At 35.3% G+C, this 19,346-nt stretch overlaps 2 protein-coding genes across 2 annotated transcripts in view; both read right to left on the reverse strand.

Annotated features, from left to right (window-relative positions):
* LOC102531541 (uncharacterized) overlaps nt 1-19,346 on the reverse strand; it is a 146,076-nt gene that overhangs the window by 121,064 nt on the left and 5,666 nt on the right. The window contains exon 2 of the mRNA XM_031681522.2: nt 16,191-16,309. The gene's annotated coding sequence lies outside the window, so the exon portion shown is untranslated. The remainder of the gene's footprint in view (nt 1-16,190; nt 16,310-19,346) is intronic.
* On the reverse strand, nt 13,035-16,257 carry LOC102543395 (vomeronasal type-1 receptor 4-like). Its single transcript, XM_006208393.4, has 2 exons — nt 16,191-16,257; nt 13,035-14,389 (listed from the first exon to the last, which is right to left on the reverse strand). Exon 2 carries the CDS (start codon nt 14,346-14,348, stop codon nt 13,398-13,400), a length of 951 nt encoding a protein of 316 aa, XP_006208455.2. The 5' UTR covers nt 14,349-14,389; nt 16,191-16,257; the 3' UTR covers nt 13,035-13,397.

Here is a 19,346-nt window from a genome sequence, read left to right on the forward strand (position 1 = left end):
TAGGACCCCATCTCTCTTTATCAGCTTAGCATATATCTCAGAATTATTCCACCTTCTCAAATTGTGCTGGCACTGAACCGGGTCAGTACACAGAAGATGGCCTTTTTCTGACATGATCACTTAGCCAGACTCGATCTGCCTTTCTCTTAAAGGCTCTGCCACTCACACTGATATACAACATGCTTACCTGACACCTTCCTGCTGCCAGGACGGTGGGCTCGGGGTTATGATCCCTGTAATTAGTATGTGTGGGAGGGAGGCAGACACACCTAGATATATGGGTTTGTGAGTCTGTGTCCTGATCTGCTCTCCCCTTAGAGCTGCAATTATCATTTCACCTGTAGCAGCAATGTGAGTGTAGGCTTGGGACCTGAGAACATTTCTGAAAACTTTTCTCAGTTGTTAACTATGAAAAACAATTACAAGCTTCTAGTTAGCACCCCTTAGAGGACAACTGGAAAGCTTCCAAGAGCCTTTTTCTTTTCCATGATCCATGAAGGCAGACACAGTGTCAAAGGGAGGAGAGTAGGAAATGCTGAATCACACACAAAAGGGACTGGCATAAATATGTGTATCCCACTGGAGTCTCTACTTCCCTGAGATATTTCTCTACCCAAGACAAGTACTTTCCTAAACTTCAGACCACTAAACTGATCCATCAATTAACATACAGGTAGAAAAGTGCAATGAGACAAAATACCTTAAGTATATACAAAGTGATAGAAGTGAAAGGAGGAACATGATAAAGAACTCATTACAGAAATTATTTACACATATCAAATCAACTAAGTTGGATTCATTTGCATCTTTCTATACCAATTATTATGGATCTTGTAGGAAAACACATTCTAACTTTATTGACCACCATTAATGATAAAAAGTAGATGCAGAAAAATTAAATAGAAAAAAGAGAAGGTTCAAAAACAGTGTCTCAAAAAATAAAAGCACCCAGATCTGATGGCTTGACAGATTCTAATATTTGTGCAAATATCAACAAAACCAATGCTCAATTACTTAATTCAAGATGATCACACCAGGAGACTAAACAACATGCTACTAAAAATAATAGATGAAAAGGAATCAGAAAATGCCTCGAAACAATTAAAAATAGAAAACAATTTTACAAAATCCGTGGGACACAGCAAAAGCAATTCTAAAAGGGAAATTAACAGTGATAAAGGCTTACTTCAAGAGGCAAGAAAATCTCCAACAGGCAACCTAACCTACCATTTGAAGGAATTAGAGAAACAAGGACAAATGATGTCAAATCAGTACACAGAAGGAAGTGTAAAGGTGAAAGAGGAAAATGTAAAAAGCAGGGACCAAAAAACCCATACAATAGGTCAATGAAAACAAGAACTGGCTTTCTGAAAAGATAAACAAAATTCATTAGCCTTTAGGCAGACTTATCAAGAGTAAAAACAGGCCCATATAAAAAAAAATGAGGCTGAAAGAGGAAAAATCACATCCCATATCACAGAGATACAAAAAAAAAAACCTCCTAAGAGAATACTATCAACAGTTATATGGCAATAAATTTTACAACCTGGAAGAAATGGATAGATTTCTAGAAACATACAACATTCCTCACGTGAATCAGAAAGAAACAGATTATGTGAACAGACAGATCTCCAGCAGCAAAACTGAGGTTTTAATTTTAAAAATCCCCACAAACAAAAGTGCAGGGCTGACGGTTTCACAGAGGAATTCTACAAAACATAAAGGAGAGCTAGTATTTAATCTTTACCAAATTATTCCAAAAATTAAAGACGATGAAACATTCCCAAATTTACTCTAGGGAACTTTTATCATGATACCAAAATCAGACATAAAACACACACACACACACAGAATTACAGGCCACTATGGCTGATGAGTATACATGCTAAACTCCTTAACAAAATATTAGCTAGCCAAATTCAACAAGATATCAAAAGGATCATAACCATGATCACGTGGAACTTCTTTCAGGGATGCAAGGTTCATTCAATGTACAGAAATCAATCACTGTGATACACATTAACAAAAGGAGTGAAAAAATCACATCATTCTCTCTACAGATACAGAAAAAGCATATGACACAATTCCGCATCCATTTATGATAAAAACACTCATCAGCGTGGGTATAGGCAACATATCTCAACATAAAAATGCCATTTATGATGAATCCACAGCTAATATCAAACTCAGTGTTGAAAAGCTGAAATCTTTCCTCTAAAATCAGGAACAGGATAGGGATGCCACTCTTACCACTTCTATCTATCACAGTATTGGAAGTTCCTGCCACAGTTATCAGACAAGAGAGAAGTGACAGGCGTGCAAATTGGAAGGAAGGAAATAAAATGGTCACTCTTTGCAGATGACATGATGATCGATCTATCTGCCTGTCTGTCTGTAGAAACCCTAAAGTCCCCGCAAGAACTATCAGAACAAAGGAATTCATTAAAGTTGCTGGGTCGAAGATTAATATACAAAACTTTGTTGCTTTTCTCTACACTAATGAAGACAATCTACTGAATGGGAAGAAATTACTTGCAAATAATATGATTGTTGAGGGATTAATACCCAAAACACATAAAATGCTTCATAACTGACTAACAAAACACCAACTCGATTCAAAAAAGAAAGAAAACCTAAATAGACATTTTCCCAAAAGACATACAGATGGCCAACAGACACATGAAATGAGGCTCACCATCACAAATCATCAGAAAAATGCAAATTAAAAACACAGTATCACTTCATACCTGACAGAATGCCTATCATCAAAAAGTCTACAAAGCAAATATTGGCAAGGGTATGGAGAAAAGCAAACTCCTGCACAAAGTTCATGGACTGTAAATTGGTGCAGTCACTATGGAAAACACTATAGGGGGTCCTTAAGAAAGTAAAAGTAGAACTATCACAGGATACAGCATTTGAATGAAACAAAAACACTAATTCAAAAAGAATACAGTTCACTCTGTATTTACATTCTGAAGCTGATACAAAGTATTCAGAAATGGGCAATTTGAAATAGAAAAACTTTTGCATGTAAAATAATTAAGAAAATATTTCAGTGCAAACCTGTCATTCTCTAGGGGATTCCTTTAGAGAGAATGACCAAGACATTGGCTATAACCAGCTTCTTGAGAATCAAATCTGCGGATCTCAGCCTATGTTCAGTGTGTTAAGGAAGAGATAATGGTAAAGAAGAGAAACATTGCCCAGGATTCCAACCATTGCCTGTTAGAAAAACGTTATTGCTGTTTTCACATCCTTGGAGTCTATTCTGTCATTCAGTATGTTCTCCTGTAAATCAGTGTAACAATCATTCTTCTAAGCAAAATGGCTCACAGAAGATTTTTGACACAAAGAGTAATTTCTTATTTTTCAAGAGTAACTTCTCTGCTCCCATGAGATTGCCAAGGATTTCAATAGGCAGGAAAAGATGGAGACAACTTTCAGTAAATTTCATGGAAGGAGATCCTTAAGAAGGCAGTGGTCTTAGCTGAGTGAATTCATGAGAACTAACAAGAAACGGACAGAAAGAAAAATGTACACTTTTACAGTAAATTGGAATTTGCTACCCATATTGGAAAAAAGGAAATCCTTAATAACTATCCACATCATACACAAATAAATTCTGAATGGATTGTTGCTGATTTAAACTATAAAGTAAACTAATTATGCTTTTGGAAAACAAGAAAAGACTATTTTTGTGGCCTTAGGATAAGACATTATTTCATAAACAGCACAAAATATTTAACCATCGATGTGCAATGAAAATTTAAATTACATTAAACTCAATAGCCAGTTCTTACCAAAAATTTTAGCATTCCTCTTTTGCTATAAATTCTATTGGAGCCATTTTCAGCGCATTTTGTATAAGCAAGAGTTTTTCCCCTGAGCTGAAATTAGAAACAATCCATGACTGCTATGATTTGACCATAAATTTGGGAATAATAAATGGGGGACCAAACAGTGGCCTCCAATATGCCCTCTGCCACCTCCTTCATTCCCAGCTCCATCCCTCTTCTTCCCCCAACATGTATTTATTACCAAACTGAACTTGGGTCCATATGATCCTTTTAATGTATGGCTGTATTCACTTTGCTAATATTTTGTTGAGGATTTTTGCATCTATGTTTATTAGAGATTTTGGCCTATAATTTACTTTTTATGTGTTGTTCTTTGATTTTAATAACTGTGCAATGTCAGCCTTGTCAAATGAGGTCAAAAGCATTCCCTCCTCTTCAATTTTTTGGAAAAGTTTCAGAAGGCTAGGTGTTAAATCTTGTGAAGTCATCTGGTCCTGGACTTGTTTTGGGGAGCTGTTTGGTCACTGTTTCAATCACTGTACTAGTTATCAGTCTATTCACATTTTCTATTTCTTCCTTATTCAGTCTTGGAAGGTTGTATAAGTCTAAAATTTGGGCCATTTCTTTTAAGCTGTCCAATCTGTTGGTGTATAGATGTTTATAATATTCTCATAATTCTTCGTATTGCTGTGTATCTCTTGTTTTTTCTTCTCTTTCGTTTATTTTATTGATCAGAGACTTCTCTTCTTTTTTCTTACTGGGTCTTAAAGGCTTGTTGATCTTGTTTACTTTTTCAAAGAACAAGCTCTTACTTTGATTGACCTTTTCTATTACGTTTTTAGTCTCTATTTATTTCCACACTAATTTTTATTATTTCCTTCTTGATTTTCTCTTGGTGGAGGTTGGAATCCTAGTCTTATTTCTGATCATAGAGGAAATGCACTCATTTCACACCACTGAGTGATGTTCATGTGGGCTTGTCATATTATTATTATATTTTATTATGTTATGGTTCCTCTCTATACAATTTATTGAAAGGTTTTATCATGAAAGGTTCTTTTTATGAATGAGAGGTAATTTTTTTCCAAAAGCTTTTTCTGCATCTACAGTGATGATCATATGATTTTTTCTTAACTTTGTTGATGTGGTGCATCATACTGAATGACTGGCAGATACTGAACTCATCTTGCACTTCCGGGATCAATCTGAATTGATCGTGATGAATGATATTTTCAACGTATCACTGAATTTGGTTTGCTAATATTTTGTTGAGGACTTTTTAGCTATGTTCATGAGTGATACTGGCCTGTTTTCTCTTTTTTAATGGGAGGTCAGCTGGGTGTTTTTGTCTAGTATTGCTATCAGGTCGATATCAGCCTCATAGAGTGACTCATAAATGTTTCTTCCTCTTTAAGTTTCTTTGGAATAGCTTGAGAAGGATGGATTTCCACTCTTTGTTAAATATTTGGTAGAATTCACCTCTGAAGCTTCTGGCACTAATATTTGCTAGCTGGAAGTTTTATGGGCACTAATTCAAGTTCCTTACTGGTAACTGGTCTGTCCATATTTTTAACACTTCTTGATTCAGTCTTGGAAACTGTACATTTCTACATGACTATCATCTCTTCGGAGTCATTCATTTTATAAGTGTGAAATTGTTCCTTAATACCTCTCATAACTTTTGTATGTCAGTGGTGTCATGCATAACTTCTCTCTCATTTCTGATTTTCTTTATTTGGACCCTATCTCCTTGTTCTGAAAACGTTTTTGGATTACTTTGTTAAACATTTATCAATTTGATTTATCTTTTAAGGGACCAGTTTTTAGTTTTATTTAAAATGAAGGCTAGGAGAAAATACACAGAAGAACATTATATAATGATAAAGTGACCAATAAAATAAGGGGATTATTAAAATATTAACATCTCTACTCCCAATACAGGAGCAACTAAATATATAAAGAAAATACTAATACACATAGTGGGAGAAATTGACAATAACACAAGAATGATAAAATAATAGTAACACCCCACTTACATTAAAGAACAGATCATCCAGTCACTACATGCTGATGACATGTTACTATATACAGAAAACCCTAAAAGGTTCACACAAAAACTACTAGAGCTGATCGAAGAATTCAGCCAGGTAGTAGGTTACAAGATTAACATTCAAAAATCAGTTTCATTTCTTTACACTAATGAGGAATCAACAGAAAAAGAAACTAAAGAAACAATCTCCTTTAAAATAGCACACAAAGTAATAAAATATCTAGAAATAAATCTAACCAAGGAGGTGAAAGAATCATACACAGAAAACTATAAACCATTGATGAAGGAAATTAAAGAAGACTTTAAAAAGTGGAAAGATATCCCATGCTCCTGGATTGGGAGAATCAATATTGTTAAAATGGTCACACTGCCCAAGGCAATCTACAGATTTAATGCAATCCCTATCCAATTACCCAGGGCATATTTCACAGAACTAGAACAAATCATAATAAAATTTATATGGAACCACAAAAGACCTAGAATTGCCAAAGCACTACTGAAGAGAAAGAAAGAGGCTGGAGGAATAACTCTCCCAGACTTCAGACAATACTATAGAGCCACAGTCATCAAGACAGCATGGTATTGGTACAAAAACAGACATATCGACCAATGGAACAGAATAGAGAGCCCAGAAATCAACCCACAAACTTTTGGTCAACTCATCTTCTACAAAGGAGGCAAGAATATACAATGGAATAGAGACAATCTCTTCAGCAAATGGTGTTGGGAAAACTGGACAGCAGCATGTAAAACAATGAAGCTAGAACACTCCCTTACACCATACACAAAAATCAACTCAAAATGGATCAAAGACTTACACATAAGACAAGATACAATAAACCTCCTAGAAGAAAATATAGGCAAAACATTATCTGACATACATCTCAAAAATTTTCTCCTAGAAGAAATAAAAGCAAGAATAAACCAATGGGACCTAATGAAACTTACAGGCTTCTGCACGGCAAAGGAAACCATAAGTAAAACAAAAAGACAAGCTACAGAATGGGAGAAAACTTTTGCAAACAAAACCAACAAGGGCTTGATCTCCAGAATATATAAACAGCTCATACGACTTAATACGAAACAACCAAACAGCCCTATCCAAAGATGGGCAAAAGACCTGAACAAGCAACTCTCCAAGGAAGACATATAAATGATCAATAGGCACATGAAAAAATGCTCAGTATCACTAATTATCAGAGAAATGCAAATCAAAACTACCATGAGGTATCACCTCACACCAGTCAGAATGGCCATCATTCAAAAATCCACAAATGACAAATGCTGGAGAGGCTGTGGAGAAAGGGGAACCCTCCTACACTGCTGGTGGGAATTCAGTTTGGTGCAGCCACTGTGGAAAACAGTATGGAGATTCCTCAAAAGACTAGGAATAGACTTACCATATGACCCAGGAATCCCGCCCCTGGGCTTATATCCAGAAGGAACCCTAATTCAGGATGACACCTGCATCCCAATGTTCACAGCAGCACTATTTACAATAGCCAAGACATGGAAACAGCCTAAATGTCCATCAACAGATGACTGGATAAAGAAGAAGTGGTATATTTATACAATGAAATACTATTCAGCCATAAAAACGAACAACATAATGCCATTTGCAGCAACATGGATGCTCCTGGAGAATGTCATTCTAAGTGAAGTAAGCCAGAAAGAGAAAGAGAAATACCATATGAGATCGCTCATATGTGGAATCTAAAAAAAAAAAACCATAAATATATGACAGAAACAGACTCACAGACATAGAATACAAACTTGTGGTTGACAAGGGGGCGAGGGGGTGGGAAGGGACAGACTGGGATTTCAAAATGTAGAATAGATAAACAAGATTCTACTGTATAGCACAGGGAAATATATACAAGATCTTCTGGTAGCTCACAGTAAAAAAAAAAAGTGACAATGAATATACATATGTTCATGTATAACTGAAAAATTGTCCTCTACACTGAAATTTGACACAAGATTGTAAAATGACTATTACTCAAGTTAAAAATTTAAAAAAAAGAAAAGAAACTCTGCATATAATAAAAACAGAATAAATGTTTTTTTAAAATAAGAACAGATCATCCAGACAGCATATCCATAAGGCAACAGTGATCTTAAGTATCACAGTAGAGCAGATGTACTTATCGGATATCTGCAGGACATTACATCCAAAAGAACAGAATTAAAAACCTTTTAAAAATTAAAACATAATTAATTTACATTATTGTGTTGATTTGAGATATACAGGAAAGTGATTCAGATGTATATTATAAATATATGATAACTGCCTTTCTCTGACATACTTCACTCAGTATGAGAATCTCTAGGTACATCCATGTTGTTGCAAATAGCAATATTTCATTCTTTCTCATGACTCATTAATATTTCATTGTGTATATATACCATGTCTTCCATATTCATTCATCAGTTCATGGACATTTAGGCTGTCTCCATGTCTTTCCTATTGTAAATAGTGCTGCTATGAACACTGGGGTGCATGTAGCTCTTCAAATTAGAGTTTTCTTTGGATATATGCTCATGGTTGGGATTACTGCATCATACGGTAAGTCGGTCTTTAGTTTTTTAAGGGATCTCCATACTGTTTTCTATAATGGCTGCATAAAACTGCATTTCCACTAACACTGTAGGAAGGTACCTTTTTTTCCACACCCTCTACAGCATTTATTATGTATAGACTTTTTCTTACGATGTAAATTTTGACTGATGTGAAATGAGGGCTCACTGTAGTTTTGATCTTGCATGTTTCTAGTAATCAGTGGTACTGAGCATGTTTTCATATGCCTGTTGGACATCGGTATATCTTCTTCGGAGAAAAGTCTATTTAGATCATATGCCCATTTTTGATTGGGTTGTTTTTGTTTCAACAGTAAGCTGCATGTGCTGTTTGTATATTTTGTAAATGAATCCGTTATTGGTCACTTCATTTGCAAATATTTTCTTCCATTCCCTAGGTTGTCTTTTTCATTCATGTATGGTTTCCTTTGCTGTGCAAAAGCTTTCCAGTTTAGGTTCCATCTGTTTATTTTGCCTTTTATTTCCATTACTCTTGGACATGAATCCAAAAAATATATTGCTGTAATTTATGTCAAAGACCATTCTGGCTGTGTTTTCTCCTAGGATTTCTATAACATCTGGTCTTCCATTCATGCCTTTAATCCATTTTGAGTTTATTTTTGTATATGGTGTTGGAGAATGCCTACAGAATATATATGTTTTAAATGCACATGAAATATTCTCCGAAACACATCATGTTCTAGGCTACAAAACTAGGCTCAACAAATGTAAGTGGATAGAAATTATATAAAGAATGTTTTTTGACGACTGTGGTATGAAATAAAACATCAACTGCAGAAAGAAAAACAGGAAAAGAACAGTTATGTGGAGACTAAACAACATACTGAAAAACAGAGGGTTAGTAAAGAAATCAAAGACAAAATCAGATCTATCATGAGGTAAAAGAGAGTAAAAACAAAACTTTCCAAATTAATCAGAGACAGCAAGAGCATTTCTACAAGGCATGTTTATAGTGATACAGGCTTACCTTACAAAAAAGGAAAAAATCTCAAAAAATTCTTAACACACCATCTCCCAGAATGAGAAAAAGAAGAACAAGACCCAAAGTCAGCAGATAGAAGGAAATGACAGATCAAAGAGAAAATTTTTAAAACTAGAGACCAAAAATGCCAATCGAATTGGTAAATGAAACCAAGATCTGGTTTTTTGAAAAGATAAACAAAGTTGATACACTTTAGAGAGACTCATCAAAAAAAAAAAAAGGGGGGGGGGTGGAACGCAAAGAAACAACAGAAGAAATAAAAGAGGAGAAATGACAGCTGATACTACTGCAATACAAAAAATCAATACGGTCCAATGAAAAATTATGCACAATCAAACTGGACAACCTAGGAGAAATGGATAAAGTTCTAGAAACATACAATATTCTAAGACTGAATCAGGAAAAAAGAGGCAATGTGAACAGACTATTTGCTAGTAGTAAAATAAAATTAGTAATAAAAAACTACCAGCAGACAAAGTCCAGGATGGGAAACTTCTCATGGAGTTCTATCAAATGTATAAAGCAAAGGTAATACCTATTTTTGTCAAAATAATTCACAAATTGAAAAAAGACTCCACAATTTATTCTATGAGGCTAGCATTACCCTGTTACCAATATTGGAAAAAGGTACTACTAAAAAAAGAAAATTATAGACCAGTATCTCGATCAGTACACTTGAAAAATCCTCAAAAATACTAAGAAACAATTCAACAATATAGAAGAAGGACCATAAGCAATTAATAAGGGGTATTTTTTGAGAGATGCAAGGTGGTGCAAAATTCACAAATCAAACAATGTGATACACCATATTAACAAAAGGAGGAATGAAAATCACATAATAATCTCAATAGAAGCAGATAAGGCATCTGACAAATTTCAACATACAGTCATGATAAAAACTCTCATTCAAGTCGGTAAGACAGCAACATATCTCAGCATAATTAAAGTGATTTATGACCAACCACCCCCCAGCTAACCTCATACTCAATGGTGAAAATCTGAAAGATTTTTCTCTAAAATCAGGATAAGACAAGGATGCCCACTCTTGTCATTTCTATTTTACATAGTATTTGAAGTTGTAGCTATGGCATTTAGACAAGGAAATGAAATAAAAAGCAATATATTGGAAGGGAAGAACTACAACTGTCACTATTTGCAGAGACATGATATTATATACAGAAAACCCTAAAGTCCCCACCAGAAAACTAATACAGGAATTCAGTAAAGTTGCAGAACCCAAGATTAATAAATAAAAATCTATTATTTTTCTGTGCATTAATAATGAACTATCAGAAAGGGAGATTAATAACTCAAGCCTGTTTAAAATCACCTTAAAAAGAATAAAATACCTAGGAATAAACGTAACCAAGGAGGTGGAAAATCTGTACTCTGAAATCCAATTTTGGTGAAGGAAATTGAAGATGATACAAAGAAATGGAAAGATATCCTGTGTTCATGAATGGGAAGAATTAATATTGTTAAACTGACCATACTACCCAAACAAACCTACAAATTTAATGCACTCCCTATCTAAATATCCATGAATTTGTTATATAAATAGAACAAAAATCATAAAATTAATATGAAATCACAAAAGACCATGGATGGCTGAAGTTACTGAAAGGAAAAAATACAAAGCTGGAGGTATCAAGCTCCCTGACTTCAGAGTATATATGACAACGCTACAGACATCAAAACAGTATGGCACTGACAGAAAAACTGACATATAGATGAATGGACCTTCAATGCCAGTCCAGACATAGATACACATACCTGTGGTCATTTAACCTATGACAAAGGAGGCAAGAATACACAACAGAAAAAAGACAGTCTCTTCAGTAAGTGCCACAGGGAAATCTGGACAGCTACATGTAAAAAAAATAAATTATTTGAACATTTTCTCATATCAAATACAAAAATAAACTCAAAATGGATTAAAGACCCAAGTGCAAGACTGGAAACCATAAAACTCCTAGCATAAAACATAGTCAGAACCCTCTGACAGAAATTGTAGCAATATGTTTTTGGATCTGTCTTCTCATGCAAAGCAAACAAAAGCTAAAATAAATAAATGGGACCTAATTGAACTTAAAACCTTTTGCATAGCAAAGGATATCATCAATAATGCAAAAAGGCAACCTACTGAATCCCAGACAGTATTTTCAAATGATATGACTCATAGGAAATTAATATACAAAATATATATACAGCTAATACAACTCAATAGCAAAAAACAAACAATCCAATAAAAATGGGTATAAATCATGAATAGACATTTTTTTAAAGAGGACAAACTGACGGCCAACATGCACATGAAAATGTACTCAATATCGATACTCATCAGAGAAATGCAAATCAAAATCACAAGGAGACATCACCTCACACCTGTCTGAACAGCTATCATCAAAATGACCACAAGTAACAAGCATTGGTGAGGATGTGCAGAAAGAGGAACCCAACCCAAGTACGTTGTTGGTGGGAGTGTAACTTGTGGTTACCACTATGTAAAACAGTATGGAAATTACTCCAAAACTAAAAACAGAACTACCATATGATGCAGCATTTTGACTCCTGGGTATATATCCAAAGAAAATGAAAACACAAAATCAAAAAGATACTTGCATGCACCTCAATATTCATAGGAGCTCATTTATAATAGCTAAGGCATGGAGGCAACTCTTACATATCCATCAACAGATGAATGAAAAAAATGTGGTGTGTATATATATATATTTTTATATGGTAGAATATTTACATTTGCAACAATGTAGATAGATGCGGAGCATATTACGCTTAGTGAAATCAGACAAAGACAAGCACTGTATGTTATCACCTATAAGTTGAATTTAAAACAAAAATAACAAAATGGATGAATATAACAAAACGGGAGCAAACTCACAGATATAGAGAAGAAACTAGTCATTGTCAGTGGGGACAGAAAAGGAGAGGGCCAAGATAATGTAAGGATTTAAAGTAACAAACTACTATGTGTAAAATAAATAAGCTATAAAGACATACTTTACATAACAGGGAATAGAGTGAGTATTTTATAACGAATTCAAGCAAAGCATGATCCATATAAATATAGATCTATACTTAATCACTATTCTGTGTACCTGAAACTAATATAACATTGTAAATCAAGTATAAAGGCAAATAATATTAATTTCAAAGGATAATTATGTAATGTAATAGAGGTGATAATTATGTGTATAATGGCAAACAAAATATACAGTATCCAAATATTAGCATGTTATGCACTTTAAATTCATACAATATTATACGTCAAATATATTCCCACTGGAAAATAAAAGCTTAAAGTATTTTGTTTTTGTGTCCTCCCCCAGTTTTTTTTTACTGCATTTCACTTCAAACTAGCCATTTCTACATGAAAATATTTAAATGTGCTTATCTCTCAGCAAAACATCATATTCCCAATGAATACCGCCATCTCTCTAAGGATGTTATCTATAAAACTTATAACTGGCTTACAAATGCCCTCCTGTGTGAGACAGATTTGACCTCTACCTGCACAACAAGCTATTCTTTATTCTGTGTAGACATTAATTTCTTCAATTGTATTAATGACCACTGAATACATGGATCCATTTTCATGCATATTTTTATTTATAAGTCCATGCCTATTTTATTTCTGGGAAACCTATTCTGTTAGATTGAAAGCTACAGACTTGAAGACTTCATAAAGTGCAGATGATTTCAACCTGGTATCTATTATTCCATAAGTTCTGAATTCCTTTTCTACAAGAATTTGAAAAACTGCAAAGACACAATTATTTAGAAGATACTTACATTTCATGCCAATACTATTACAATTGTTCATTTTCAGGAAGATGCTCAGCATTTCCAGTATACTATTTTCTTCGGACTCAAAAGTTTAATTAAGATTCTCAGGGTGAATGAAGTAATTAATTATTTGACAATGCTACATTATGGAAATAAATGAAGTTTACATGTTTCTCATAGAAGCAGGAGATTTTGCATTCCTAATCCAGGCAAAGTAGAGGCTGTGTACACTGGAATCACGGCTCATGAGCAGAAAGGGGCTGACAGCTGGGAAGCATGCAGCAATGCTGGCAGTGACGCTCACAAGGAACCAGCTGAGATTATCCAAAAGCGCCAATACAACTTGAAAGATGGAGGAAAGAGTGTAGAAGTAGACAAAGGTGCTCACCAGAAGAAGAATGGTTTTAGTAGCTCTGGACTCAGGGGAGGATCTGGTGGAGGTGCTGGTCCTATGAATGTGTTGCACCCTCTTCTTATGCCTGTGTAGGATGAAAACCATGAAGCTGCTGGCCCAGAGCATGAGCCCCAAACATGAAACATCAGGGAACGAAAGCAATACTGCAAATAATGCATCTTTCGTTTTGTCATGACGAATGGAAAAATAGTATCCGAAATCCTTGTAGTCTGTGATGTTTTTGTCGCTCCCTTTGCCACGTATAAAGATAAGGAAACTGATGTTTACCAACATCTGCAGGATCCAACACAGGGAAATAGAGGGACCAATGCACTTGGGAGCTTTTACTTTAAGCTCTGCCCACCTGGACTTCGTGGGATTGACCACAATCACCTGAAAGACACTCAAGAGGCAGATGCTACCAATGGACACTCCCCTCCCCACTCTGTGAAGATACATAAATAGTTTGCATCCAGCATCACTGGGGAATTGTTTCCACCGAAACGCTGCCATTGTGTGGGGGACGCCTTTACAGAGGAGGACAAGGAAGTTGGCTACAATCAGGTGCTTAATTATCAAATCTGTGGACCTTAACCTGTAGCCAGTGATGTGCAGGATGGTATAATGGCAAAGAAGTGAGAAATTCCCCAGGGTCCCAACCACAGCCTGTGTTAAGATGATCATGTTGATCACGTCTGTTGTCACATCCCTGCTGTCCATCCTCTCAGACAACAGTCACTGATACTGTGAGTCACACCGTCCTGCATGGGAACATGGGGTGTGAGCTATATGTATCATGACAGCTGAATCCAATAGTCCCCACTTACCATTAGTTCCCACTTAAAAAATTTTACTTCACGTTTTTCTGTTACTACCAGCTTTCCAAGGGTTGAATGTATAACATATAAAGAGCAGTTGTATGTAAATATAATCACTGAAGGCACTCCATGTGATCCCCTTTTCATTCTCCACAAATCTTTGAAGTAGGCACTTCCATGTCTTTAACTATACAGAGGTTAATACACAAACAAGGAGGGTAAGGATTTCTCAGTATCTGCTGCTTAGTGCAGAACAAGGACTGAAACCCACTGGGAAGTTAGAAACAATGCATTGAACCACCATGCTCTGCCAAAAAGCTAGTTAGGTGTCTTCATATACTAATCTACATCTATTTTTAGTTGTTTTTTTTTTTGTGATAGCTCACAGTGAAAAAGAATAGGACAATGAATATGTGTATGTTCACATATAAATGAGAAATTGTGCTCGACACTGGAAATTGACACAACATTGTAAACTGACTATAAATCAATAAAATAAAATTAAAAAATAAAATAGAACACTTTTGCACTAAAAAGTAAATAAATAAATAAATTTTAAGTATAATCTGAAAAATATATACATTCAGTTTTGATTTCACAACTTTTTGTTTGATTTTAGACTTGTGGTATTTTATAATTTTTTTTGTAAAAAGATTCCACTTATTTGTATAGTTTGATTCTATAGGGAACTATACAGTATGAATAAAGCTTTAGATATTTTAATACATGTACTTGCACTGTAGGCACTACTGCACGGCAGCAACCTGCCCCATGACAAGTTAATGCAATGAAGATGTGGTGGCTTGATATTAGGATTCCTCTGCTTTTGTTTCAGAAAGCCAACTGACAGAGCATGAATTACAGAAATTATTGAATACTCACATGTAATGCCATACACTTTGGGACATAAAATGCTAATACACGATAAAACAGTGTAAGGCAAAATAAAGTTATTATTGTCCAATGATATACTTATCTGTTTGTTAATGCCAGAGTTCAGTGACAATTTTAGCAATGAAAAGAAATTTGCAAATGATATTGACCTACAAGACACATATGCAAAACAGCACCTGCAAGGCATGTATTCTTATGCATTTTATAAATTGAAATAATAGATTTTTGGATTGATAGTACACTGTCTTTTAAAGTGGATGGAAACATATGTGACTGACAGTACTGGTTGAAACTCATAATTATCATGTTTCTTTAACTGTTCATTTCCTAACTTTTAAGAGTGAAGATAGCCTCAGCACGATCAACAGACTATGGATGTTTTCAGTGGAGACCCAATTACTGTCTCTGTTAACATCCAGACTTAGAGAAAACCTTTCTATTCAAGCCACTTCCATGTGGATGCACTTTCTGTACAGAATTAGATGATTTCTGCAGACACATCATAGTCTTTATCACAAATCTGGAGGTATTACTGGTGCACCTCTAGCAATCCTGAACTTTCAGTCTTTGTAATGCCTATAAAGTAGACTCAAGGGCAGACTAATCTGACAACTATATTTTCAAGCATGTTAAAAATCAGATTTCATTAGCACTTGGATTCAGTGACAACAATCACTGTCATGAGGACTGCGTTAAATTGCATGAGGAGCCTTCAGGAATTGATACAGGTTCTAGGACCCTTCTTTACAGGCTCAGCTTGGGCCTAAGAATTATTTAATTTGACTCAAAGGTGTTGGCACTGAATCAGATTATTAAGAGAAGGTTCCTTTTTTCTGATATGATCACTTACCTGGAATTTTTACCTGATTTTCCTTTACAGACTCGCCTGTCTGAATAAGATAGAAAATACCAAACTCCTTCCTGCTGCCAAGACAATGGGCTCAACGAGATGGGCTTTACAGCCAGTACCTGTGTGGGAAGGAGGCAGTCACAGCCTGATACATGGGTTTGTGAGTCTGTGTCCTGTCCTCCTCTTCCCTCAGGACTGCAATTATCATTTCACCTGTAACAGTAATGGGAGTGGAGGCTTGGGACCTGAGAACATTTCTGAAAACTTTTCTCTCAGTTGTTAATTACAAAGAACAATTACAAGTTTCTAGGAAGCCCCCCTTAGGAGACAAGTGGAGTGTTTCTGAGAGGCATTTTCTTTTCCATGATCCCGAAGGGCAAACAGGGTCTTAGATGGAGGAGAGTAGGAAATGCTGAAATCACACACAAAGGGATTGGAACAAACTACATGTGTCTGTCTAGATTCTTCACTTCCTTGGATATTCCTCTATCTTAAAACTAGTGCCTTCCTAACTTTAAAACCACTGAACTTAACCATCAATAAAACCTAACCTAGAGTAGGAGGGTATAGTTTAGTGGCAGAGTGCATGTTTAGCATGCACAAGGTCCTGGGTTCAATCCCCAGTACCTCCACTAAAAAATAAGTAAAGCTAATTACCTCCCCGCAACAACAACAAAAAATAAATAAAACCTAACCTGCCATCTAAAGGAATTAGAAAAAGAAGAGCAAACAGTGTCAGAGTCAGCAGACATAGGAAATGATATAGATCAAAAAGGAAATTTTAAAAGGCAGAGACCAAAAAACCCCCCAATAGAACTGGTCAATGAAAATAAGATCTGTTTTTTTGAGAAGATAAATGAAACTAACAGGACTTTATCCAGGGTCATCAACAACAACAAAAAAGAGGACACAAATAAATAGAGTAAGAATGAAAGGGAAGAACTAACAATCCATGTAACAGAGATACAAAAACTCAGAAGGTTATAAAGAGTTATATGGCAAGAACTCGGACAATCTAGAAGAAATGGATAAATTTCTAGATACATACATCATTTCAAGACTATATTAGGGAGAAATAGATCACATGAACAGACACATCAATAGTAGTGACACTGAATTTTTAACTGAAAAAATCCCAGCATATGAAAATCTAGGACCCATAGCCTGACAGGGGAATTCTACCAAACAGTAAGAAGAGCGAGCATCTGTCTTTCTCATACTAGTCCAAGTAATGGAAAAGGATGGAAAAATGCTCAGTATCACTAATTATCAGAGAAATGCAAATCAAAACTACAATGAGGTATCACCTCACACCAGTCAGAATGGCCATCATTCAAAAATCCACAAATGACAAATGCTGGAGAGGCTGTGGAGAAAAGGGAGCCCTCCTACACTGCTGGTGGGAATTCAGTTTGGTGCAGCCACTGTGGAAAACAGTATGGAGATTCCTCAAAAGACTAGGAATAGACTTACCATATGACCCAGGAATCCCACTCCTGGGCATATATCCAGAAGGAACCCTACTTCAAAATGACACCTGCACCCCAATGTTCATAGCAGCACTATTTACAATAGCCAAGACATGGAAACAGCCTAAATGTCCATCAACAGATGACTGGATAAAGAAGAAGTGGTATATTTATACAATGAAATACTATTCAGCCATAAAAACCAACAACATAATGCCATCTGCAGCAACATGGATGTTCCTGGGGAAAGTCATTTTAAGTGAAGTAGGCCAGAAAGAGAAAGAAAAATACCATATGCGATCACTCATATGTGGAATCTAAAAAAAACAAAAAACATAAATACAAAACAGAAACAGACTCATAGACATAGAATACAAACTTGTGGTTGCCAAGGGGGCAGGGGGTAGGAAGGGACAGACTGGGATTTCAAAATGTAGAATAGATAAACAAGATTCTACTGTACAGCACAGGGAAATATATACAATATCTTATGGTAGCTCACAGCAAAAAAAATGTGACAATGAATATATATACGTTCTTGTATAACTGAAAAATTGTGCTCTACACTGGAACTTGACACAACATTGTAAAATGACTATAACTCAATTAAAAAATGTTAAAAAAGAAAGAAAGAAAGGAAAGGATGTAATACTCCCATATTTATTTTGGGAACCAGCTTTATCCTGATAACAAAATCAGACATAGACAACACAAGGAAAAAGAAAGAAAATTCTAATGAGTATACAAGCTAAAGTCATTCACAAAACTTAAGAGCTTATAAAACAGCCAAATTCAACAGCATATAAAAAGGATTACAACCATGATTAAGTGGAATTTATTCCAGGGATGCAAAGATATTTCACTATCTGCATATCGATCTGATACACATTAAGAAAAGGAAGGGAAAAACCATATCAACATCTGTATAGACATAGAGAAAGCATTTGACAAAATTCAGCATCCAAGAATGATCAAAACTCTCATCAAAATGAGTTCAGGGACAACATATTTCAACATAAAAAATGTCATTAATGACAAATCCACAGCTAACATCAAACACAATCTTGAGAAGCTGAAATCACCACCTCTACAGAACATAGTATTGGAAGTTCCAACCACAGTAATCAGACAAGAGAAAAATAAAAGGCATCCAACTTGGAAGGAAAGAAATAAAACTGTCACTATTTGCAGGTGACATAATAATGTATGTAGAGAACCCTTAAGTCTCCACCAAAAAACTATTAGAACTAACAAATAAATTTACTAAAGTTGCAGTATACAAGATTAATATACAAAAATTTGTTGCGTCTCTGTACACTAATGAAGACAACTTACTGAATGGGAAAAATACTTGCAAGTAATACGACTGTTGAGGGATTAACATCCAAACCATATAAAATGCTCTACACAACTACCAAAAATCCTACAAATTTCAGTGTAATTTTAAAAACTACTCAGACAGCCATTCCATTTAATACCTTTAATCCCCATCTTGACAATGTAAGGGCACTACACATAAATCTACTCTCAAATGCCACTTTTTTTGTGGTGATATGTTTTTTTTTACATACATGCACATGTTCTAGGCGCACAGATCAATAAAATTGCTCAAAGTGAACACATTTCAGTATGCAGTGCCTACGTCAATAAACAGATATTGCCAGACTTCACAGATGCCTGCACTGGC

The sequence above is a fragment of the Vicugna pacos genome, chromosome 9 (assembly GCF_048564905.1).
Source record: "Vicugna pacos chromosome 9, VicPac4, whole genome shotgun sequence".
NCBI lineage: Eukaryota > Metazoa > Chordata > Mammalia > Artiodactyla > Camelidae > Vicugna > Vicugna pacos.

What these genes read in the sequence shown, in the direction of transcription:
- LOC102543395 (XM_006208393.4), bottom strand. Translation starts at nt 14,348, where the DNA reads ATGGACAGCAGGGATGTGACAACAGACGTGATCAACATGATCATCTTA.